At 37.5% G+C, this 26532-nt stretch overlaps 1 protein-coding gene across 2 annotated transcripts; it reads left to right on the top strand.

Moving 5' to 3' along the window:
* Nucleotides 1-1521: 1521 nt before the first annotated feature.
* On the top strand, nucleotides 1522-9703 carry MS3_00010676 (uncharacterized protein; the record flags this gene model as incomplete). 2 transcript variants are annotated; one of them, XM_051219074.1, is made up of 6 exons in its annotated part: nucleotides 1522-1548; nucleotides 1709-1759; nucleotides 6405-6515; nucleotides 6979-7038; nucleotides 7091-7177; nucleotides 9475-9703. In XM_051219074.1, 6 exons carry the CDS (start codon nucleotides 1522-1524, stop codon nucleotides 9646-9648), a joined length of 510 nt encoding a protein of 169 aa, XP_051069964.1. In that variant the 3' UTR covers nucleotides 9649-9703. The 2 variants fall into 2 exon arrangements, with proteins under 2 accessions (XP_051069964.1, XP_051069965.1); XM_051219073.1 differs by lacking the exon at nucleotides 7091-7177.
* Nucleotides 9704-26532: the final 16829 nt, after the last annotated feature.

Here is a 26532-nt window from a genome sequence, read left to right as displayed (position 1 = left end):
ACAGTTGACATCATGAGTCAGTTAAAGCTAGAACACCATACGAAACCTGGAAGCACTGGAGGGCCGTTTCATCCTATTGTGAGACTCCTCAACAGTACGCATCTACGATCCTACTCCGCGAGATTCGAACCCACTATGGAAAACATTGTAAATAAAGGTGCTTATCATTAAAAGTTTAATGAATTTTGTATGAACATTAATATATTGGTTGGCTGAAAGACATGTTTTGTTAACTAAATATTGACAATGGTTACTTAAATGTATTCAATAATAATAATCTACCTTAGTCAAGTTTGTTATTTTATAATCAGAAAGGGGGTTTTGTGGAGATTATAGTTATTTAGTAGTTTAATTCATGAGTCGATTAAAGCTAGACTACTATAGAAAATGTGGAAGCACTGAATTGAAAAAACTGCCTTCTCGAGGCACCGATGGTGTTCACGAAATCGAGAGGAAGAAATGAGAATGTCTGGCGATTTAACCGGGTTGATGAATACGGAGGATCCAAAGAGGGGATTTAGTTGGAAAACCCTGATTCAAAACCAATGATGAACATAGGCTCCAGTATCCTAAGGAAACAAATTGCGTATGAATCTATTGTTGGTCACAGGCTACCATGTTACTGCATCTCCTTACGGTACTCCATTACCTTGTGGATTAGACCGTTAGGTCAACTCCGGGTGTAGCCTCCTAAGCAAATCACCTGTTTCAATTTGGGCACCTGGACAGTATCCCAGCTATCACACAAATGAGAAGTCATTATATGTGAAAATTATTATATTCTGAAGTAATCTCATTGATTGAAATTCAAAATAATCCCAACGTTTCGTCCAGCAAACTTGTCTAGACTTCTTCGGGATAATAATCGAAATATATAGCGTTTAACAATCAAATCAAAACTTACTTACTTACCTACGCCTGTTACTCCCAATGGAGTATAGGCTCCCGACCAGCATTCTCCAACACACTCTGTCCTCCGCCTTCTTTTCTAGTTCTATCCAATTCTTGTTCATTCTTATCATGTCTGTCTCCAGTTTTCGGCGTCCTCTGCTTTGGCCTTAAGGATTCCATGTGAGGACTTGACTTGTGACACAGTTGAATGCTTTCCTCAATGTGTGTCCTATGGACTTCCAACGCTTCTTCCTAATTTCTCCATCCGCTGGAATCTGGTTTGTTTTCTCCCACAATAGGTTGTTGCTAATAATGTTTGGCCAACGGATCCGAAGTATTTTCCATAGACAACTATACTATACTAATCCAATCATATTTGAATGTTGAATATGAAAGCACATACCGAGTATAAAAGTTCAAAATGAAAACTTTCATATCTGTCTGAAAAAGAAAAACCAAACACAATAAAATGACAAGGAAAATATTTTGAACGAACTTATCATCATTAACCAATGGAAATCGAGTAAACAAATTATTATTAACCAATAGAAATCGAGTAAACAAATTATTATTAACCAATCAAAAGTCAATCATAATCATAATAATCAATAAAGGTCAAATACAATATGGATGATGGTCATTAATTCAATTGAAATGGTACGTGTCTCTTCCTGTTGTTGTTGTTGTTGTTGTTGTTGTCTTATCATACTAATCTTTCTTATTTAATGTCTTAATGGATGTATTCCGTTTATATTCCCAGTTTACTTCATAATTCAATGGTTTCTTATATTAATAAAAAATGATGTTTGGATTTTAGCTTTGCAAAATTAATCCTGTAGTACGTTCATTGGTACGATTATCAGGCAATGTAAGTTCATGCATTTATGTCATTTGTTATTCATTAATCTAATTGTTAATTTGGAATAGAATAATGAACTGAGCCTTTAGTTGAATTCATCTCTATGAAATTTACCTTCTTTTTTTTTCAAAATATAACTGGTAACATAGATTTCAAAGTAATTTTCAGTGAATGAAAACCTGTCAGTTTATTTCTTGTCTTATCATTATTATTATTATTTGAATACGTAAATGTTAATACAAAGAGGTAGCGAATACATTTACGCCACACAAGTCAGTTGATGCTAATCGGCGTGTCTAGATCGAAGCAGGCGATTTTCTTAGGGGGGAGGGAACATACGGAGTCTTTGATCCAAAGGTCTAATCTACAAGGAAGTGGAGCAGCATTAGGAGATGCAGTCACATAGTGGCCGATGAGCAATAATTGGTTCATAAGTCATTTGTTTCCTCAGGATCCTGGAGTCCATGTGCATCATTGGTTTGGAATGAGAGTTTCCCAACTCCCGTAGGTGGATCCCCCATATCCACCAACCCGGTTAAAGCTCCGGACATCCGCATTTCGTGAACACCATCCGTGGCCCGAGAAGGGAGTGAGTAGGACTTTCCTATCACTGGTTGTATGTACGTGGCTATGTGAAAGTATTTCGAAAGGGAGAGCTGACTCTCCCCACGCTCGGACGTACCAGGGCATTTAGGGGCCATTTCTTGCCGTAAATTTCTGTGAAATTACTAACTCATACATTGAATTTTTAACAAACAATCGAATAGCGTTATTTAACCACTGATAGCTCATTCACTTCATTCATAACTAGCCACCCATCGACCTCATATATACTGTTGCAAATAATATAAGAATGTCTCCATTGTGGTTTCCTTTCCGTCTGGTAGATCTTGTTAAGCTTGAAACTGGTTGATAAGAGTTATCGTGAAGTTACTGAGGTTGTTAGCATCTCAAAGAGAGGCTGTATTAAACTTCTGTAGTGATGCTTGTCCTATTGTTCAGCACCACCAGGTGGTGGTTTGAAGCTATATCAGCTCCGCCCTTCTTTACATTTCCAATGAACCTTCTAAATTTTCTATTGGTGCCAATGTGATTAATTTTGATCTCCGTAGCCAGATTCAGTGAAACCTGTCTAGCGTCATACATGCGTCTGTAAGGGAAAATATCACTTATAACCATATTGTTGAAAGCACATAGATATTCAGGTCTCTCATCCATGCGTTCATACTCGCTGTTGACCATTCCTATTTTAACATTCAGGTCCCCTGTCAAAATGGTCAGATCTTTTCCTACAACGGATTACAACCTATCATAAAACTGATTTTTATCATCGCTTCTAATATTGGCAGGAATATAATACCGGATAACTTTTATTGTAACGTTTTCCTTCTCTTTCCTGAAGGATATTTTGATGGCTCTGGAGCCATAGTGTCCCTATAACATAAGTGCTTCTCCAAACAACACCTATGCAACTCTTTGTGTAAAGACATTTTCTTCTTCACGACTGGAATTCAGTAACGGGGCATCTGTAGTTTGTCCTTTTCGTGCAGGTTACGTCCAATGAGTAACAGTTATTCCAAGGATGACGGAGTTGTAACTTTTGCAGTTAATATGAGTAACCCACTCTGTCTCCCACATTGTTTAGATATTCTACGTATCGACATTAATTAGTTGTCAGAAGGGGCATCGAACTTGTGGCTTCCGAAGAATCTTTTCTTTCACAATGAAGCGTCATACCTCTTCTATATGAATACCATTCGATTGCCAGGGCAGAATTTAAGTCATGTTTGCTAGCTAGCGTCTTTTTGGCTAGTAAATCCGCTTCCAGTTCATCCCCTTTACCCGGGTTCTTAGGCCTCTATTTACCCTAGAGAAGCTTCAGACAGAGTTACAATTATATTAGTCATGAAATATATATTAATTAGAATCATTTCATTAACTTTGCAACTTATTTTGTCAATCACCTACCGACATCGTCTTTTTGTAATTACTATCGAATAATCAATTATTTACAAGAAAATACTTAAATTTACATGTTAATGATACTCATATTTCTACAAGTAATGTAGTATATGTATTATTTGCTGTTAAAACTTGTTTTTCTGGATAGTCGTTGGAGAATTACATAATTACGGACGAAACGGCCGTCCAGTGCTTCCAGGTTTTCCATGGTAGTCTATCTTCAATTGACTCATGATTTTAACTACAATCTCCACAAATCCCTTTCTGATAAAAATATCTTTAAAACATTTTACTACTTATAAGTAGGTAAACTTACTTATCAAAATATAGGAAACATCTAACTTCCCATGAGTTTAAAATACATTCCAACACGAGCCTATAGCTAGGATCAAAATAATATTTGTATTTCTCATTACCATATGCTTCATCTGCTCTAAACATCTACACTAACCTCTACTTGAAAATATTACCTCTTCAAATTTTAACTGGTTTAAACTTAACAACAGGTGATCACAATCATTTTAGGAAGTACCTATTCACGAATTACAATACAGTTTCCAAGATCCTGTGATAAAAGTATGAGATTATTACTAAATATGTTCCTTACTTTCCAACTACTCCCTTTCAACCCTTGTTGTGTATTGACCGCATTACTTAGTAATCAACTGTTCAAGTTATTTTCAGTCATTTTATGTCCTATAAGCTGTAAAGCGTGATATTCCCTTGTTGAAACGATTCCCTCATCTCATATGTTTTGAGCTGGTTTTTCGATACTTTAATTTTTTTTCTTCTGATTGTATTCATAATTTGACCTACTTATATTCAGTGAATTTTTGGTTTCTCATTTCAATAAGTACTCGCCGCTTAATGCTAATTTATTGAAAGAAGGGTGAAAAACTGGTCGTCTTCTTGTCACTGTGATCAAAAGAGACTGGAAAGATATACATTAAGGCCTTAATTTATCTCCCCACTATAACAAATTTGATCACAGGTTTCCAAGTTGGATTTACTTTACTTGTCAGATTAAGAAGTTTTTTCACCAAAGAACGATATAACTGGTGTAGTGAACAAGAACACAAGTGGGAGCAATCAAATGCATTTGAACGGAACCTTACAGAACATCTTACTAAAATCTGAGAACCATACAGTAAATAACAATCCATCGTCTCATATGTCATTTTTCCTGCATTTTCATACCAATTGCCTTCCGTTCCCGTTTTTTCCTTCACTATCTCCTGCTGAAATACACTATGCCTGACCACCATTATATATTACTTATGTGGGTATAAGTAGCTCACACCACACTGGTGATATAATATCAAGTGAATAAGTAGAAAGATTCAGTAGGAAACATTTCTCGATATTCAATTATTTCCGAGTCATAAATAAACATACAAATGGGCAAAGAGTGTGACACGGCTAGATATAAACAAATAACACTGGATAAAGTAAGAACACCATATACTCTGTTGATAGTGAGCAATCAATAACATAACACTAAGACATATAACCATTCGTTGTTGTTTTGAGTTATGTAGTGTAGTTTACACTTCCAATTTTGTATCTGTCTGTTCAGCCCCCAAATGCCCTGGTATGGCCGAGAGTGGCCACATGCATACAACTACTGATAGGGAAGTCCTACTCACTGCCTTCTCATGGTGAGGGCATTGTTTACGAAACTGAAAGGACGAAAAGCAAATATCCGGAGCTTTAACCGGTTTGGTGGACACGGCGAGTCCACCGAGGGGAGTTAGTTGGAAAGCCCTGATTCAAAACCAATAATGAACATGGGCTCCAGTATCCTGAAGGGATAAATTGCGTATGAACCTATTGTTGGTCACCGGCTACCATGTGACTGCATCTCCTTACGTTGCTCCATTACCTTGTGGATTAGACCTTTAGGTCAAGAACTCCGGGTGTGGCTCTCTAAGAAAACCACCTGCCTCGGTTTGGGCACCCGGACAGTATCCCAGTCCTTACACAAATTGAGTGATTTATGTGGCACATACATTCGTGATTAATTTAGCTCTTCTCCTAACAAAGATAGAATCAAGACCATTGACATAAATCTCACACTAGTGGGACTTATTGAGTCAAATTAAGAAATTATCTCCTGACTTTTAAAATCTGAATTTATGCTTTTTTTATTGGTTAGAATAGACAGATAGAACACTAGTAGTTTAGATTATGGATTGGCCTTAGTTAGAAATCTACTGGAAAGTATAGAGTACCGAACAGATATTTCTTCCTACTGCTGGACTCTTCAGCAATGAATACTTAATCTTTCTCAGAGGACCTAACTTAGAGTCTTTAGATAACACAGCCTATATTCACTAGTTTAGATTTCAAATTTAAATCAATTAACGGTGTTTTACAACCATTTTTCAATGAATATCTAAGATCAGTTCATGATGTAAACTATAAAAAGCTCACCAATCGCTGTAAACATTCTGTGATAAGAAATCTAATAGTTTATGCTCGAACTAAGCTCACTAAACTATTTAGAATTCTAAATTAATCACATGCCAATTAACTGCTGATTGATTTCCAAGTGACTTCAAACATATCCAAAGGATATTAGTCAATAGTAACTACGATTACATTTCGACAAGACAAAGAATTACTGGTAACTATTGTCTAGTGAATAATCACTCATTTTAATTTTCCTTTATTATTTTTATTTATTTATTAGAATTCTTGGAAAATTACCAAATTAAATCATGTTGCAATTGCTGTGCCAGATCTAGAAAAAGCTGCTTCATTTTATCGTGATATTTTACGCGTTGAAGTTAGCGAACCAAAAGTAAACTATCATTCTTTAAATATATTTGGTGTTGTTGTTTCATTTGTATCTTCCTATTGTTATTTAAGACTGTAATTGATCAGTCTCTAATTGGTATATGTGCATATTGTGCGTATTGCCTTGATATTGCCTTAATTCACAAATATTCTAAGCAAAAATAGATCGTGACTAGCAGTGAAATCCAGTTTGACACGCGTTTCGTCCTATTTGAGACTCGTCTGCTGAATGTACCTATTCTGGGACTTGAACCCAGTATCGTTCTTTATATTTTATAGCATACATAATTTCAATCCCCAACTGATCTTAGCTGGATCATCATTATAACCTAGGAAATCCAATACTTTTTGACTATTAATGATAATCTAATTAAGATGATTTCTAGATTGAAACGATAGAAATTCAACAGTCTTTACAAATCCCTCTATATACTGATTATATCATGTTATTTATTTTTAATTTATAGCCTATTAAAGAACATGGTGTTACTACAGTGTTTGTACAATTAGATAATGTTAATATTGAAGTAAGTTCATAGTTCTTTTTTCTTTTATTTATACATAATATAAATTGATTAGTTGATTCAACCACTTAGTGATAATAGTCCTATTAGTAAATTTATAGAAAGTAATAAAAATGGTGGATTACATCATCTCTGTGTTGAAGTAAGTATCTACATTTTATTGAGCTCTAGTTTTTATTCACAATATATATATATATATATATATATATATATATATATATATATATATCTTATTCAAAGTTATACTATTCAGACGGTTGGACTATTCTGGTTATATTTATTGTTAAACAATAGAATAAGTTAGTTAAGTTCGAGACCTTGAATGATATGGCTCAAAATTGTTTGAAATGGCGCAGATGCATCCACTCTTTGTGTTCTCCCAAATTCTAATCTTCTCAATTCTTCATGTCCTTTTCTTTTTCCTATTTCCAAATTTATTTCACTGGATTGTACTTCTTGAATAACATCTTCAAACCCAAATGTTTCCGACTACTGCTTATACTCTTACTACCTATACCACTACGGGATTTGAATCAACAACTGCATCTCTGTGTTAATCTGGTATGGCAATTTGAACTGGTGTACGTACGTACGAAGTTCTACGTTTTTACTCACTGACTGACTGGAGTTAAGTAAAGAAAAAAGATAACACCATAGAAATCTGACAGTAAATTTAATCTATTCCGTTTGGTAATGAAAATAAACTCGTGAAATAGTAATCTTAAACTAAAAAGAGAAGTACGTTTGTCAGTAAAGTTGGATAGGAAGTCATCAGAGGAGTCCAACTAGTACGGTTTGTTCTATCTGCGACTCATTATTTAGGTATGTCGGTGGAAATATAATTTATTCACGACCTTTGGGCGACGCTAGACTGACAATAAGAGTGTCCACCTACTTACTAGAGTTAAATATGGGTTATAAACCTGTGTGAAGGATAAAGATTATGATTTACAGTCGATGGTTAATGTTTGAAATTAGATTTAGGGTTTTCATCACGAACTGATATCAGCTATAATACCAAAACTCTATTAAGCCAAATAGTTGAGTGAATTTCGCACCAAAATCCGATACCTGTAATCTTATACGTGATTGGTTCATCCATAAATTATAGTCTCGCCAATGTGTCTACATCCCAGTATTAATGTGAACATCAATAATGGTACTCAACAATTTTTGGTTTAAACGCATAAAGCTTGATCCATTGAATTATTAAGTCTAGACAGATGCTAACCTATCCAACAGGTATGAATTGTATTCATAAGGGTTTGTGAATAAATGAGGATTTCGAGGCAATGAGGATAGGATAATCATATACCAAAGGAGAACATTCAACTGAATTCCTGAGCTCGAACCACGAGAAAATGCAAACCAACAAAACTAAACAAGAAACATTATTATTTAATAAAAAAGAAAATTCAAATAATTCAGTATTAAAATGTTAAACATATAGGAGAGAGAGAAAAAGGCATAATGCTGCTGTCAACTTTGCAGACATCTCATCACATATTTTCACAGTCATACATTACAACCAGTAAGTTTGCTTGATAAACATCATGAACTGAAACACTATCTTGATTGTATCTTTTTTTTCCTAACCTAACTTGATGGTGTTTTGTTCTCTGAGCTGGATGGTTTTGTTATGGAGCTTTCATCGTTCTTCTGAACGATATCATCAGCACAAACTGCAAAATCATCCACCTGAGCTACAAATTTTCTCCACCATTTCCTAACCTATTCCAACTTTTGAATAAACTGTGTATCGTGTACAATGGTTCATGTACGATGGTACTATACCTAACAGCTCTGAATGACATATAAAATAAAAGTTCTGATACGAGATTATAAGATTCATGCTTAACATATAAAATCGAATTACTTAGTTCACAATGTTAGTTCTGTATCATTTATTCCTAGTTTGATAATAAACTAGTTGACAGTTTTATCTATAATTATATATGATTCACTCCATACTATTGTTCAATACATGTTAAAGTCATGAATGCTTACCGTTTTATTGAGTTACTCAGCAGAAAACATGGTACTTCCTGATCTTCTGTCATCATCTAACTGAAGTTATTCCGCAATGTGAAGTGTTATTGAATATTGACATTTTAAAAACTGTAGATAGGTTTCAAACTACAGCTACTTAGTTAAAGTAATGAGTTTTGTTTTCATTTAAACACTGACATCGGTTACATTTAGTAATGAATAGATAACTAATTTTGTTATGACAACATAAATGATGAATAAACTCACTGAAATGATAGGGGCATTCAAATGAACGTATTTTTACAATGAAATCTGTCAAAAATACACAATATACTAGAGGGATATAGTAACAAAAAAAGTACACAAATAATAGGATTCTTCCCAATTAACTTCACTTTATAATATAACCTTCTATAATTTGGTTTGTTTTATTGTGAACTACAATTTTAGGTTGATAATATATACAATTGTTTGAAGCATTTAAAAGATAAAAATATTCGAACATTAAGTGCTGAACCAAAAATTGGAGCATCAGGTGCACCTGTCTTATTTCTACATCCTAAAGATACATGCAGTGTACTGCATGAATTGGAACATGTTCCACAAAACCATGATTCTCATTAATATACATTAGTGTGTGTGTTGTAATTATTATTATTATTATTATTATCAAAGGTAATATGTTGAGTTAATTAATTAACTTTAAAAGTTGAGGTAATGGCTTATTCGACTGTGTTTATTCACTTAATAACATAAGTTATACCGTTGATATAATTTGTGACTTTGATGATAATGTCAATCTTTCTCGGGTTTTGAACAACCTACGAAGTATGGCGGAAGTCAACAGATTGAAAGCAGTCGGAAGTAGAATTCTTCACCGATAGCTATTACAGAAACGACGTGAACCCGCTTTAAAGATAGAGACAAATATTCACTCGTTCCATGATGTTGGAACAGTCTCTAGCTCCCAGACATTTGTAAACAACGTTGTCAGTTCCTTAACCAGAAGGTCACCACCATCTTTAAAAAGATCCGGAGGTAAGTCATCTGGGCCCGGTGATTTGTAGCGCTTCAAGAGTTGGGGTTCCTTGCGCACTTCCGCCTCATTTGGTGGGTTAATCTTCACTCGCAATGGAGGGCAGGACAGTTTGACCGATGTTGCCGGAGCAGAAGGACAGTTGAACTGCCCATCATCCAAGACGTCGGTGAGTGTTATTGATTGGCATCCCACCATCCTTACAGATTGTTTCGCTCACACCAGACTTCTTGCTGCCAGTGGCTCGGATGAGTTGGAAGAGCTCCCGATAGTTATCAGATGCAGTTGCTGCTTCCAGCTCATTAGCATGCTCCGACCACTAGGCTTCTTGGTTTTTACACAAGATTTGCACAGTTCTATTGAGTAACAATCTTCACTTATGGTCAAACTCGCGGTCACCCGGAATACACCAACAGGCTTCAATGAGTTATAAGGAGCCTGGAGAAACCCAGTGTTTATAAGCGGGACGTTTCGCAAACCCACAACTGACTGTACCCGCCATTTTCATGGCGTCATGCAATTGTAACCAATGCTCATCTATACTTTTCGGTGGAATGGTAGCTAGCCTAGAAACTAGCTCGGTTCGATACTTACTAGCAACAGAATTTGCAACCAACTTGCTGACATCAATCCTTTGGTGGCGGTCACTTCGTTGGCCACTGAAAAATAAGGTAAGATTAGGGTGGAGTTTTGTTCTCTGAGCTGGATGGTTTGGTCGTGGAGCTTTCATCGTTCTTCTGAACGACATCATCGGCACAAACTTCAGATAAAAGTGAAGTGTTTGAATTTCTCCATATGTGTCTCAAAGCTTGTTCTGTGCACCTTGACGTTGATTGGTTCTTATTGACCTTAAATTTGTCGTTGTTTACTTCCTTGTTTTGGTTGTGTCTCCCATTGTTTTGATTTTTGTTCTTATGTTTTGTTATGACCTTGGATCGCTTTTACCCCGTGATACTTGTTATGACTTGACCTTGGTCTGTGTAGTCTAAATTATGACCTTGACGCGTTAGGCTGAGTGGCTTAACCTTGAGTCTAATACGCGTGAGTTCGATTGGGGTAGAGAGAACTATTCTAAATCCTGATTGGTTGGCAAGCACGCGAGTGAAAGAAGACAAGACAGTTGGAACACTAAACTCTGGATTCTCTGAATTCGGATTACTACAAAAATGTACATGAATAAATAAGTGCATATCTTGACCACGACGTAGGATAATTTGGAAAAATACAGTTATGCCCGAACAGGGAATTAGGGTAGAAATTATAGTGCAAAATATAATGTTTAAATTACAATATTTTTGGAACAAAAAAGGGTATGCTAGTGAATGATACATAGAACGAAAGCTCGTGTTATGTAGAATAAGATAGGGACAAAAATAAATATAAGTGTTTTACAGGTTTTGAATGAAATGCAATAACGTCCCAAGAAAATAGCTTTCGTAATTGTCTGGGCTTCTTAATTCCCCGTTCATAACACCTTCCCCCTTTAAAAAAAAAAGAAAAAAAATGGTTAGTTACTATATACAGGTAAGTGCTGAGATATCATCATTGATATCTTCCTTCGGAAACGTATGTTCTCCTCTTTGGGTCTACCTGTAGAATATCTGGTCTTCTGCGTTTCCGTGATGCTTTCCTAATAGGACTTTGTTCAGGTTGCGTGGTCTTCTGAGTCGCTGAGCATTTTATGTCAAAACTGTCCAGAATGATTCTCCACATTGAGTCTAATTTCTCGGTTTTCTGTGAAGTGCCAGCATTTTCCAGTATGTGGTTGACATGGCGTGTCCACTTCTGTCCTTCAACTTCCACCACATACATTACGTTCCCTTGTCTCTTAAGTATGCGTCCACTGGTCCATTGTGGAGGTGAATATCGGAAATCGCGGACGTATACTTTTTGATTTTTCTGGAAAATTCTGCGTTTCGCCCCATGATGGCGATCAAATTGGTTTTCCATCTTTCTGTTTCTTTTTCCGATGTCTCTTTGCTGTGGTTTCATGGCATCGAGGGCAGTTCTTACTTTTCTACCAAACATAATTTCTGCTGGGGACATTTGATTTGGTGTTGATGGGTTTGGAGTTGTTCTATAGACCAAGAGAAAGTCATCAAGAATCTCCTCTATCTTTCCCTCCCCTTTTGCCTTCAGTAGCGCTCTTTTGAAGGTATCTACAAACCTTTCGGCCTGACCATTCGATTGTGGATGGTACGGAGGTGAACGGACATGTTTGACTCCAAACCTCTTGCAGAAATCTGAGAAGATGGAAGAAATAAACTGAGTGCCGTTATCTGTCACGAGAACATCTGGAACTCCAAAACGGGAGAATAACTGCCGTAGCTTCATGATAGTCTGTTGCGAAGTGATTTGATTTATAGGAAAAATCTCCGGCCATTTTGAATAAGCATCAACACAAACGAGGAAGTACGTACCCTGGAATGGGCCAGCAAAATCAACATGTATACGCGACCAAGGTTCTTCTGGAGATGGCCAGGAATGTAGTTCAGCTTTTCGTGGACACTTAGAAACCTCAGCACATTTTCTGCACGCACGCACGAAATCTTCGATGTGTTCATCGATATTAGGCCAATATACATAACTTCGAGCAATAGCTTTCATTCTTCCAGTACCTGGATGGGCTGTATGCAGTTGTTTCAGGACGAGTGAGCGTAAGTTATACGGAACCACTACGCGATCAGCAACCATTATACAGTCATTGACGATGGATAAAGATTGGCGTCGTTGATAATACTGTTTCAGTTCATGAGATGTTATACGTGGGGCCAACCACGCTGGATAAATGTAGATAATCGTCTTAAGATAGGATCGCGGCGAGTGTGTTCAGCGATTCGAGCAGCTGTCACTGGAAGAATTTGTGTTGAATTAAACAACATTCTGCTTACATCTTCTTCCACTGATATAGAAGCGATAACAGTATCTTCGTTTTCAAGCTTATGATTGCTTATTAAGCGCGATAATGCATCAGCATGGCCAAAATCAGAGGTAGATTTGTATTTGATAACGAAATCATAACCCAAAAGCATTGTAGCCCATCGTTGGAGGCGGTTTGCGGTATAAACTGGTATACCTTTCTTAGATCCGAAAATTGATAATAGGGGTTTATGATCAGTGATTAAGGTAAATTTTCTGCCATGCAGCATCTTGTGAAACTTTTTACTGCGAAAATTAATGCCAATCCTTCTTTCTCAATTTGGCTGTACTTGCGTTCTGCTGAAGTCAATGTTCTGGAAGCATGTGCGATAGCCTTTTCTTTTCCATCTGGAAACTTATGGGATATGACGGCACCGATACCATAGTCAGAAGCATCTGCAGCAACAACGATTTCCAGCGAGGGATCAAAATATGTAAGGAGTAGATCCGACGTTAATAATGACTTCACTTCGTCAAAACATTTTTGACACTTAGTGGACCAATTCCATTTTACATTACTGGATAATAATTGGTTCATGGGTGCCCGGAGGCGATGCAATTGTGGCAAGAAATTACTGTAATAACTGATAAGACCAAGGAAGGAACGCAGAGTTGCTACATTCGATGGGGGAGGCATATTTTGGATAGCTCGTACATTTTCCGGATCCGGGCGTCGTCCATTTTTGTCGAAAACAAAACCAAGATATTTCACCGAGTTCATGAAGAATGTACACTTCTCTTCTTTTAGATAGAATCCACACTCAGATATTTTGGTTAAAACAGTATCGAGTCGATTGAATAACTCGGACTTACTGGAACCTGTAACGATTACATCATCCAAATAGACAGCGACTCCTGGCAAATTAGCCAACATAGTGTCCATTATTTGTTGAAAGATAGCTGGTGCTGGTTTCACACCAAAAGGTAAACGCTTATATTGGTAAAGACCTCTGTGGGTGTTAATCGTCAGTAATGGTTGGGAGGCTGGATCAACTTCTATCTGGAGATATGCGTCAGCCAGGTCAATTTTAGCAAAACACTTTCCTCCATTTAGTTTGATGAATAAATCTTCCTGTATGGGAAGTGGATACGTGTGATCTTCTAGAGCATTATTTAGGCCAGTGGAAAAATCAGCACATATGCGAACAGTTCCATTTGCTTTTCTCACGACCACTATGGGTGCAGCCCACGATGAATAATTTACTGGCTCAATAACACCTAGTGCTTCTAACCTGTCCAATTCTTGGTCAACGACTGACAGAGCAGCATAAGGCACTGGTCGTTTCGGTCTGAAAATGGGCTTTGCATTTTCCTTTAGTGATAAGGATACTTTGGTGAATTTATAACACCCCAGTTTGTTTTGAAATACACATGCATGTTTTTGTCGAAGATGATTTATGTAAGATACGGACGACAATTGAGAGGAAACAGAAGACTTTGATGTAGACATAACATCAGAACGAAGTATATGAGATTCCGCAGTTTCACTAGCGCATACTTTGTCTGAAGTATTCGATTTGGAAATTTTATGAGAAGGTACTAAATCGGCGGTATTAGATTTGACATGGTGAGGACACATAACATTTGAATTGTTTGATTCAGAAAGATCATAAGAACATGTTTCATCAGAAGCATTTAATTCGTTAATATCCAGAGAGGATGATTCGTCGGAGGCATTTGATTTAGAAATATCATTAGGGATTTGGATAGAATCATAGGAAACATTTTGAGAACATACCTCATCTAATAATTTATTCAAAGTATCAACATGTGCAATCCAATCTAATCCCAATAGATCTAAATCGTGTCGATTTGTTAGATAACAAACATCTGTAAATTTACTTCCCATAAGTTGAACATTGCATAGGACCTCTCCTGTCAACTTTACTATGTCTCCTGACGCATTTCGGGCGACATGTTCTGTCGGTCGGATGGATGGGCATCCTAACTTGTGCCATGTGTTCTTTGAAATCAACGTGACATCAGAAGCAGTGTCTAACTGAAGTCGTATAAGTTTTCCATTTACTAATAAATTTACAAATTTCCGCCTATTTTTAAATCCAACTTTAAAGGTTGCAAACGTGGTTTTAATCTGACTATTTGATTGTTGCTTTGAATTTTCACTACGATGTTTAGTCTTGCGTTTATTTAACGAACAATGACCTTCTTTGTGGCCAATGCGATGACATTTGCGGCATTTATGATTCTTAAACGGACAGAATTTTGCAAAATGCCATGCTCCGCAGAACCAGCATGGTGATGGGGGGTTGGCAGGTTTTTTCATGCTTGTACAGTTTTGTTTCGATGATTTTATGGATCGGAGCGCATTAATTGAATCAGAACCGGAAGGTTTACCCTTCTGTTGCACCATCGCAGTGTCATGCTTGAGATTAAGTAACCGCTGACATTCGGTTGTGACCATTTGTAATGTCATATTTGGTTCTTGTTCAATGCGTACCAACATTCTGGTACGGACATCTGCATCTTCTTCATTCTTTAGACCACATATAAAAATCAAGCATTTAAATTGGTCCGCTGTGATTTCGTTTATTTTGAAGCGTTCGCACTGTCGATTTACCTTCCCGGCATACGTGAGATAATCGTCCTCTGGAGATTTCGTTATTTGGAAGCATTTATAGCGAGTATTAAATAATGAGGACTGTTCATCGAAAATATCAGATAAAATCTGGACTGTATCTTTGAATGATACATCTCGTGGATTTTGCGGCAAGATAAAATTCACATATTTATTATATTCCTGTGTTCCCAGTCTTCTTAAGAGTAAGCGGACTTTTGCTGCGTCATCAAGATGCGAGCATTCAACGCGGAAAATATCTTCACAGCGGTGAAACCACGAACTGAAAATGACATTAGCTTCAGGATCATACTGGAATTCAGAAATAGAATTTATGATGCTTTCATGCTTATCTGATTGACAAGCTGAGGACGACTGTAATGAGAACATTCGTGCGAATGCATCCAAAAGCTTCGTCTGATTTGCCTCATTTTGTGCTTGCTGCATTTGAAGAATAGTTTTAAGGTCATCCAATGAAACAGGCATTTTGTACTGGATCAATCAATATAGGAAAGAAAAAAAATTCTCCGTCGCCAGTTGTTATGACCTTGGATCGCTTTTACCCCGTGATACTTGTTATGACTTGACCTTGGTCTGTGTAGTCTAAATTATGACCTTGACGCGTTAGGCTGAGTGGCTTAACCTTGAGTCTAATACGCGTGAGTTCGATTGGGGTAGAGAGAACTATTCTAAATCCTGATTGGTTGGCAAGCACGCGAGTGAAAGAAGACAAGACAGTTGGAACACTAAACTCTGGATTCTCTGAATTCGGATTACTACAAAAATGTACATGAATAAATAAGTGCATATCTTGACCACGACGTAGGATAATTTGGAAAAATACAGTTATGCCCGAACAGGGAATTAGGGTAGAAATTATAGTGCAAAATATAATGTTTAAATTACAATATTTTTGGAACAAAAAAGGGTATGCTAGTGAATGATACATAGAACGAAAGCTCGTGTTATGTAGAATAAGATAGGGACAAAAATAAATATAAGTGTTTTACAGGTTTTGAATGAAATGCAATAACGTCCCAAGAAAATAGCTTTCGTAATTGTCTGGGCTTCTTAATTCCCCGTTCATAACATGTTTGTGCGTGATTTTTCTGATTGGTTGATAAATTGGATTGATTTCAATATGCTTGTTGATTGCTGATTGACCTGAGTGCCAGGCTTCTAAAAATTCTCTGGTGTTTTTGGAGTTTCCTCTGTCTAAGATTTCCACATTTTTCCAATCGAATGAGTGTCCGCAGTTGTCCACGTGTATTGATATAAGTGAAGAGATATCATGCCGTTTGACTGCAAATTGATGTTCATGTAGGCGAAGGTGAAGGGAGCGTCCACTTTGTCCGATGTAGTGTTTTTCGCAGTTGGCACAATTTATCTTGTAGATGATGGTTGATTTGTTTTCCTTTGTTATTTCATCTTTTGGTTTGCATAAGATTGATTGTAGTGATTTTGTCGGTTTGTGTGCCACACCTATTCAGAAGGTTTTCAGCAGTCTCGTCGCGGTTTCTGATATTCCTTGTATATATGGTAGGGTGATCCTTTTGTTGATTTTTGTGCTTGACTTGAGTTCTAATGCTGCGTGCGGTTGGTATTTTTTGATGAAGTTGATGGGGTAGCCGTTCTTCTGAAATACATCCTTTAGGTATTTCTCTTCATTTCTTCGTGCTCCCAGTGTGTTGCAGTGTGTCCTCGCCCTCTTGAACAAATTGTGTACGCAGTTGATTTTGTGAGCTCTGGGGTTGTTGCTATTGTAGTTGAGAATTTGATCCGTATGGGTCGGTTTCCTATATACTTGAGTTTCCAGTTTTCCTGTGTCGGTTCTCCACCATCTCAAAGGTGAGATTAGCCCAGACCAGGGCATGATCAGAGTCCAGATAGGTACTCCAAAAGGAGTGGCAGTCTTGTACACAACCAGGCCAGCAGTAGCTGATCGCGATGTGATCAATCTGAGTCCAGGCCTGAGATGCAGAGAAAGGATGCCAGGTGGCACATCGGTGATGACTGTGTCGGAAGTTGGTGCTAGCCAGAAAAGAGGTTGTGGTCTGTGCACAGTTGCAGTAGACGGTCCCCGTTATCTGTCCTGCGACCAACAAGTCCCCACCGGCCACCTAAACGACTCTCTTCTGTGTCTAGACGCCCGACCTGAGCATTCAAGTCTCCGGCTAGTACTACAATATCTATTAAACGCACATTCTGAAGAACAGCTAACTGGTGGCAGAATTCTTCCTTGATTGGATCCGGGCTGCAATCTGTCGAGGCATAGGCGATGACGAAGAGACATCGTTTCTCACGCCGATTTCTTCTCACTTTGACGGAACTTTCTAATCTAACAGCATATAACCGACTGTTAATGGGGATCCAGTCGGTTAGTGCTGCCTCAGCTCTAGCGCTTGGTGCGATACCAACGCCAGCAAGACCAGACGAAGATGCCACAGGGTCCCCGGATAAACGCACATAAAACAAGCTTTTCGAAGCGATAGATGGAGAGTGAATTTATAGTACTTTATCAGAGTCTTGAATACGGGTCTCGGATAGATAACAGACGTCGATATTAAGACTTTCTTAAGCCGTAGCCAGCCCTATCTGCTGTCTGATCTGAATAAGTGTGCGAACGTTGGAGGAAGCCAGTTGGAATGGTACACGTGGTTTCAGTAAAACTTTTTCAGTATTCGTATTCAATGGCAGCATTCAGTTTTCAACCAGTCAGGGACTCGAGATCGTTTAGGTAGAACAGAATTTCCATCATAAGCGAGGATACGAAAAGTGAGAATGGAAGAGGGTGAATAAGTAACGTTGTACAAAAAAATAAGAGGAAATGTTATCAAATGGGTATGTGTTGTTTGAATTGTAATAGGAGTGAGAGCAATATATCCAATAATCATTGTCATTTGATTTTAATTGTGTGAGGGCTATGATACTGCCCGGGTACCCAGACCGAAGCAGGTGGTTTTCTCGGAGAGCCACACCCCGAGCCTCTGACCTAAAGGTCCAATCCACAATGCAGTGGAGCAACGTAAGGACATGCAGTCCCATGGTAGCTAGTGACCAACAATTGGTTCATACATCATTTGTTTCTTCAGGATCCTGGAGCCTATGTGCATCATTGGTTTGGAATCAGGGTTTCCCAACTCCCCTAGGTGGACTCACCGGCCCGGCTAAAGCTCTGGACATTCGCTTTCGACCTCTCAATTTCGTAAACAACACGCGTGGCCCGAGAAAGCGGTGAGTAGGACTTCCCTGTCGATGACTGTGCGAGAGCATTTAGAGAGGGAATGTGGGCCCTCCCCACTCTCGGCCGTACCAGAGTATTCGGGGGCAAAGCGTGGCAACTGGTTGTTTCAATATGGAAGTGCCGGGCTACATACTACTTATATCTGTGAGCATATAGCGCAATATTATTATGAAAAAATAGTTCCATAAACAGTGAATCAATGAAGTTTAATTCTAAACAACAAGGAGAAACACCATATTTGACATGATTGATTAGTAGATTCATTAATATTTACATGTTGAAGGTGAATCCATAAAAAAGGAGACGTATGAAGTTCAGAATGATAATATAGAGACATTGAAAAAAAAATTGTTAACCAACGAATGATAATCGAGGCACATAACTGACATAAAATTAAAAATCAGACCAAAAGCAGTATTTGAAAGACAGCAATGTTCACAAGTGAGATCACTAGACGTTAAATAGATAGTGGAAACAATTTGAATGACAAGAATAGAACACCACACTTAGTTCTTTTTTGAAGAGGCCACTGCCACCAAGCGCTATTATCCTGAAATTTGTTACATAAGGAAAGTGTGGCAAGCCTCTAGTTGGCATAGTAAGGAAGACATTTTATTTTAACGCGTTCACTGCACTACCTCTTCATTGTATTTTATTATTTGAAATAAGAAAAATTTCACTGATTTCCACTCACGACATTAAGCTTAATTTTATGTCAACTACATGCCTCGATCAACAAGCTGGATTAAAATAGCTTTCATCTAAAACCTCATTTTTTCACTCAAGCTGGTCCATAGTCTACCCCTGGTCACAGACATTAATTTTACTTCACCTGATTTAGATTGAACAACCTAGTAGTAGTACCAATAGTTATCACATAAAAACTGTCCCAAAGCCGATTGCATAAACCTATACGTGGTATCCAAGTTTTTTTCACTTCTTTCTTTGGAAGCAGATATATAGTACTTCAAAATCGGAATTGAAGTAGTATGGTGTTACACCTCATCAATATACCAAAGAAAGGAGATCTCAGTAAGTGTGAGAACCAAAGAGGCATAACACTACCATCGGTACCAGGAAAAATTTTCGACAATGTTGCTGAACCGGGTGAAGGATTCAGTAGATGCTCAACATCGAAATCGACAAACTGGATTCTAGAAGCATCGGTTGAGCATAGACCGAATCGCCACACTACGGATTATTGTTGAACAATTCATTAAATGGAATTCGCCACCACACATCAACTTCCTTCACTATGAGAAAGCCTTTGACAACGTGGATAGGAGAACCTTACGGAACCTTCTCCAACATTACAGTGTATCCGAGAAGGAACGTCAACATCATCCGGAATTCATACGAAGGACTACACTGCAAAGTCATGGATGGAGGACACCCGACAGACTCATTCTAAGTGAGGACCGGGGTCAAACAAAACTGCTTACTCTCCTCCTTTCTATTCCTTCTGGTGGTCGGCTGAATTATGGAAACCTCCACATCTCAGGTGAAGCATGGGACGCAATCGATAGCTTGCATGAAACTAGACGATTTGGACCTCGCAGCCGACCCCGTTCTTTTATCCTATGCACACCAACAAATGAAGGTGAGGACAGCCAGTGTAACAGAAGCCTCTCTGCAGCAGTAGGCCTTAACATTTTAAAGTGAAGAAAGAAAATCATAAAGTACGACAGGTAGCACCAACTTAATCACACTCATTGGAGAACCTTTGAAAGAGGTAGGAAGTTCCATGTGACTGGACTGCTTCGTTGATAAACAAGGAGGATTTAATGCAGATATAAAGGCAAGGACTTACAAGGTAAGGACAGCATTCTTATATTTTAACAGCATATGGAACTCAAAATAAATGTCAACCAATATCCAAATCAGAATCTTCAATACGAACGTCGAGACAGCTCGAGTGTACGGAGCTGAAACGTGGAGAACTGCCACAACCATCATCGAAAAGGTACAAGTATTTATGAACAGTTGTCTACTCAAGATACTCAATGTTGTTGGCCATATATTAACAGCAACAGCTTACTGTTGGAGAGAACAAACCAACTCTCAACTGAAGAGAAAATTAGGAGACGTTGGAAGTGGATAGGACATTACGGGAATCACCAAACTGCATCACGAGGTAAATCCTGACTTGCAATCTTGAAGGAAATATGAAAAGTGGAAAACCAAATAACACATTGTGTCAGGAATTGTAAACAAACTTGAAAATGATTGCTCATGACAGAGCTGGATGAAGAATGCTGGTGGGCGGTCTGTGCTTTTCCACGATGGGTAACAGGCATAAATAAGTAAGTAATTACGTGCCTCGATTATCATTCGTTGGTTAACGATTTTGTTTTATTCAATATCTCTTAATGATGACTATTCAGTGTAATATTTGTTTATTTATAGTGTTCTATTGTTTTGCTTCAATGTGGCATTTATTCAAGATACAATATTCTTGTACTAAATTAACGTGAACTATGTTCAGCACGACACCCAATGTGTTATTCTTCTATAATTTCATTTATGTGACTTTTTACTCATTTACAATCAAATGTATATATAAATCAATATATAAATGAGTGTATTTTCGACTAGGTTCAGGATGAATAAATCTCTACGTGTACCAATCTTGATGTTCTTACTTCTCATCATGGGAATTGAAGTAGTTCTCTATTTCAAGAATATAACACGTTTGTAGTGTTTAGTTCTATGTTAAGCCGAAATGAGTTATTTTAACATGTGGACAAACTAATTTATTTATTCTTCTTGAGTCACATTTTGACCTTATCAGTTATTCGGTTTTTAATCTCGATTGTTTGAATATGATTCGCTTGGTTTATCCATTTCTTATTCTTAATTTCTGTCTGAATAAACATGTGACTGAAATGAATTCATCCAACTCAAACTGTATTTGGCAGTCACACAAACAAGATTGGCTTAGGTTTAATATATGGGGTTAAATGGAAGATTTACGGATCATAGCATATTCACACGTTCAAACAAATTAGAATCAGCACACTAGACCATTAAAGGTTTACAAAACTTTTTTATAGTAATATTACTAATGAAACTAATTGGTTGACAACTAATGATAAGCCTTGAAACATAATGAACTCATTCACTTGGTATTGTTTGTTTGAATCTTCCCATTGATGTTTAGGACTGCAGTTGATCAGTCTCTTATTGGCATATATGCATACTGTGCGTATTGCCTTAAGTCACAAGCATTATAAGCAAAGATGGATAGTGGCTAGCAGTGGAATCCAGTTTGATACGCGTTTCGTCCTATTCGAGACTCGTCAGCTGGATGTACCTATCCATCTTTGCATATAATGCTTGTGACTTAAGGCTGTATCGAGGCAATCCGTCAACAAGAAACTGATCAATTACAGTCCTAAATAACAATCGGAAGATAGATACAAGTAAAACAACACCAACTGAATTTAAACTTCACCCCATTGCACAAGCAGGTGGCTATCAGGACTCAATAGCTAAGTGGATAACGCAAATGTTAGTTAATCCCTGTATTATGAAACATTAAGCAATAAATATTGACAAAATACAAGAATACCATGAAAGATCTCGAGTTGTATATTAAACTAATCGATTTTATTTTCAGTGTGACATTTAAGGGAAAAAAATTGTTCAATTTTTGCTAAGAATTTGCTTAAAAACAACGATAAGAAAGAAAAATGTGTTATACATTCACTACAATAATCCACACTCTTTAAAGAAAACTGGTTATACAAAAAGAAAAACGAGGACATTTTGTTGTGATATCAGTACCATTAAGTAAAATTATTCAATATTTTCTTCCATATTCAGTATACACCTTCAGAAAATAATCACTTAGCAATTAACGAGTAATGAACGACTCTGAGTGACATGGCTCATAAACCATCACAATGACATAGGTGTATACACTCTCTACCGACCGTTGTTGCTAACTTGACGTGGTGGTCGGGCTTGCCTATCGTATTCAAGCAACCGAGCTATACTGGCTGGAACAACCATTCCTCAAAGTCTTACCATGCCAGACAGGTCGGTTGAAGAGAGGTAAGACTAAAAGCAACAAACCCAAGGTCTGAAGGCGAAGTCGTACTGCCGACTGTACAGAGGTGTGACAGCCGTAAGGTATTTCCTTCAGACAACCAGCATGACAGCAATGCTGCCTTCCCACAAGGAGGTGTGGGGTTAGAAAAGGTTGAACCTAGAAATGCACACCTTGCCTTATTCAACGGATATCCGTCTCCGGTGGTAAGGTCTCAACAAGTACGGAGCTAACACAAGAATTACTCATTAAAAGGTCGTGTGTCACCGACCTCAAGCAGTTGTCCCTTGGGCACTGCGGTCACGCTCCCAGGTCACTAAGACCACCTCCAGAAGAACCCCTCCACGGTGTGGGAAACCGGGGAGTGATAACCGCCTTCGTACCTTTAACAACACTCAAGACCACTGTATTCATAATCAACCTCCCTCTTCAATTCCTACTAATCCACACACTCTCTATCTTCCCTTAAACCGTGAGATTAAAATTACTGTATACCTTTCTTTCTACGAACTAATTCTTTCTTTCTGTATTATATCCTTATATGCTTGAACACCGGTTACCGCGATGCACAACACTGACTACTGTTGGGGATGGTTGGATGAAGGTTAGGGGCAGCCAAACCAAAACGTGGTATCAGTGCTTGAAGTCATTAACTCCTAGTCTGAGCCATGTTGGTAGATGCAGACTACTTGGTCGAGGTCCGCGTGACTATCGTAACCAATGGTTGGAGACTGTGTGTGACATGGCTCAGAATCGATCACAATGGCGTAGGTGTATACACTCTCTGTCTTCCCTTAAACTAAGAGATTAAAATCGATTCATATATGTCTTTCTATGAACTAATTCCTTCTTCCTGTACTATATCCTTATATGCAATCTTTGTTTTATATATTACCACCCATTCAAGTAACTGCTTTATGAATCCGGTGTTCATCTTGTTGCGCTAATGAGGTGTGACAACTTGGACCGAAACATATATGTGCGTGGTCTTACATTGTAGCTGAATGACTGATGAATGACCATAACATGACCGTTTAATAAATGAAATCTAAGAACATCAATGAAAATAATGATGCATTCTAGAAATCATTGCAAATTCTACTTGGAATATATGGGTTCATGTGAAATTAACAACGGTTTCTTCATTGTTTCGACATTAATTTCCATTTTTTTGAAGAAACCATTAAATTAGCATCATTTTGATTTCGTTCTCACAGATTTGTTGAAATTGGTCTATTGGAAATATTAAATAATGGTCTACGACGTATGGTAAAAGCATATCATTGGAATAAAATGTTACGCCATTATGATTGAATCAAAAACAATGGCGATTCAACGACTTAACTGACAGAACTTGGAATATAAATTGAAATTTAAACGCATCAATGACAAGAAACTTTTATTCTGTTGCTTCACAGTCAATCAGCTAAAATGTACGACCAGGCACATATATGCATCGGGTTCAAGTTGCCATACCTCTTTAGCACAACAGCATGAACACCGGATTCATAGTAGTTGATTCAGTGGTGGTAATATATAAAAGAAGGATTACATATAAGGATATAGTACAGGAAGAAAAAATTAATTCGTAGAAAGAAAGGCATAAAGCAATTTTAATCTCGTAGTTTAAGGGAAGACAGACAGTGTATACACCTACGCCATTGTGATCGATTCTGAGCCATGTCACACACAGTCTCCAACCATTGGTTACGATAGTCACGCGGACCCCAACCAGGTAGTCTGCATCTACCAGTGATAAGTTCCCAAATTGAAATCGATGAATAAGGAATAATTGATACAAGACAGTTTTTCTGGTGTTTAGCTTAGCAATTTATCAAAGACAAGAAACATCAATTCAACTGTACATTGTTATTAGGACAAAATTACGGAGTGTAACGATGATTGCCAAGCCCTTATGCAATAAAACATAGAGCTAAAGTTTTATGTCTTAAGTCTGTAAACTCAATCTCTATGATGAAATTTGAAGGACAGAGCCATCAAAAATATGTCATGTCAAATCAAATTACTAACTGGAATAAAATATTGACGATTATTTGTTTTATAGTACGGACTCCTGGTCCATACAAAGGCATTTGATTAAATCCCAATCACTTCATATAAATACAGTATATGTGATCAGTATTATGTAACGGAATTAGCAAATTCTTTATAAAGGGTTTTTGTCAGTTTCATTGTGATGCTTCGGAAATTCGCCCCAAATTATAGCACATATATCAACTTTTAATTGAGTTACGTGGGGGGGGGTTCATTCCAAAACAGTTATCTTAAACCGATATCAGTTAAAATGCGATCAGGAACTATACGTTCTTTACTAGTGTTGCGTGGTTGGAAATATTCAACTAAAAATCCTGGTTTACCTAAGTAGGTCTTGTGCCATTTTACACTCGTTATCTTGAGAGAGCCGATGTTCCCTGAGGAATTTGTGATCACATCACGCAGTTTGTCTTACGATCTCTCTTATTACAGCATAGCTACTCTTATTCTTGGACGTTACTTCAATCGACAAGTCTTCAGATCAGAACACGGTTGAATAGGAACGTAATTATATTATAAATAAACAAGGTCTAATAAAAGCAGGAATCACAATAAGAAAAATTTAGTATATTTATAATCTTCACAGAAGAATATCCTAGTCTTCTCCAAGTATCCCCCAATCATCGTGCCCCAACACAACCCTGTATGGAGCATGCTTTAACCCAATCTATATCTCGTTAACACGGCCTATGGCGTTGCCAACTTTTGTAATCTAGAGAATAGGGAGGTTGAGTTGGTTCTGTTTGGGAACTGTATACAGACGCCCAAAAAACAGTAATCTGGAATCAAATAATGCGAGTACTCGTCGTAGAAAGTTCCGCAACTGAAAATCAACATCTTAGGCTATACACCATGGAGACACTTTTCGCTCAGTATATCGACTTATAGTGCTAGAAGGTCTCAACAGTTCCATCGCACTTTAACCTAATTGCATAATAACCAATTAGCCAACCAACTTCTCAAAGTATTCAAATGTTGTTTGCACAAGTATATAGATATTTTTTGTTACAAATGTTAATTATCAATAAGGAACACAGTACAAGGACAAAACTGTTATTTTTGATAAATTTAGACTATCCCCTGTTATAACTTGTGGCCTGTGTGCCCTATTAATGTATAACGTAATGATACCGCCAATTAGAGAGTAGTGAATTATCGGTCGGAACAATGACGCATAAAACATGTACGAACAGTCTAGAGTCCTGATCGGTCGTGATTCTTGCTTAGCCCAGCCAATTAGGTCCAGAACACCAATTTCAGGCTCTGCAATATGAATCATTTATTTCAAGCATACTAGGTTTATATACCAACCAGACAGACCACACCGTACCATAAAATAGGAAACAACATTTGTACAAGAATTAGCCAAATGTGGCTGTGAATGAGGGAGATAGTAATTAATAGACAGGGCATAATTCAGGAATGGTAAATCATAAAATAATAGTTCATAGGTCAAAATAAAGCTCATAATAAGAGGAACATGAATATGAATAGTCCAGTTACTTAACAAATATACAATAAAAATATACTCATATTATTGGTCCATAAATGGACCCCAAAAGTTACCATTTATTATTCTTATCGGGACATAACATCCCCTAATAATAATATGGTATCATCTTTAGCGA

Source organism: Schistosoma haematobium, chromosome 3, assembly GCF_000699445.3.
Source record: "Schistosoma haematobium chromosome 3, whole genome shotgun sequence".
In the NCBI taxonomy this organism is placed as follows: Eukaryota; Metazoa; Platyhelminthes; class Trematoda; order Strigeidida; family Schistosomatidae; genus Schistosoma; species Schistosoma haematobium.
Note: the sequence above shows the minus strand (reverse complement) of the source record. Positions and strands in the feature narration are given on the sequence as shown.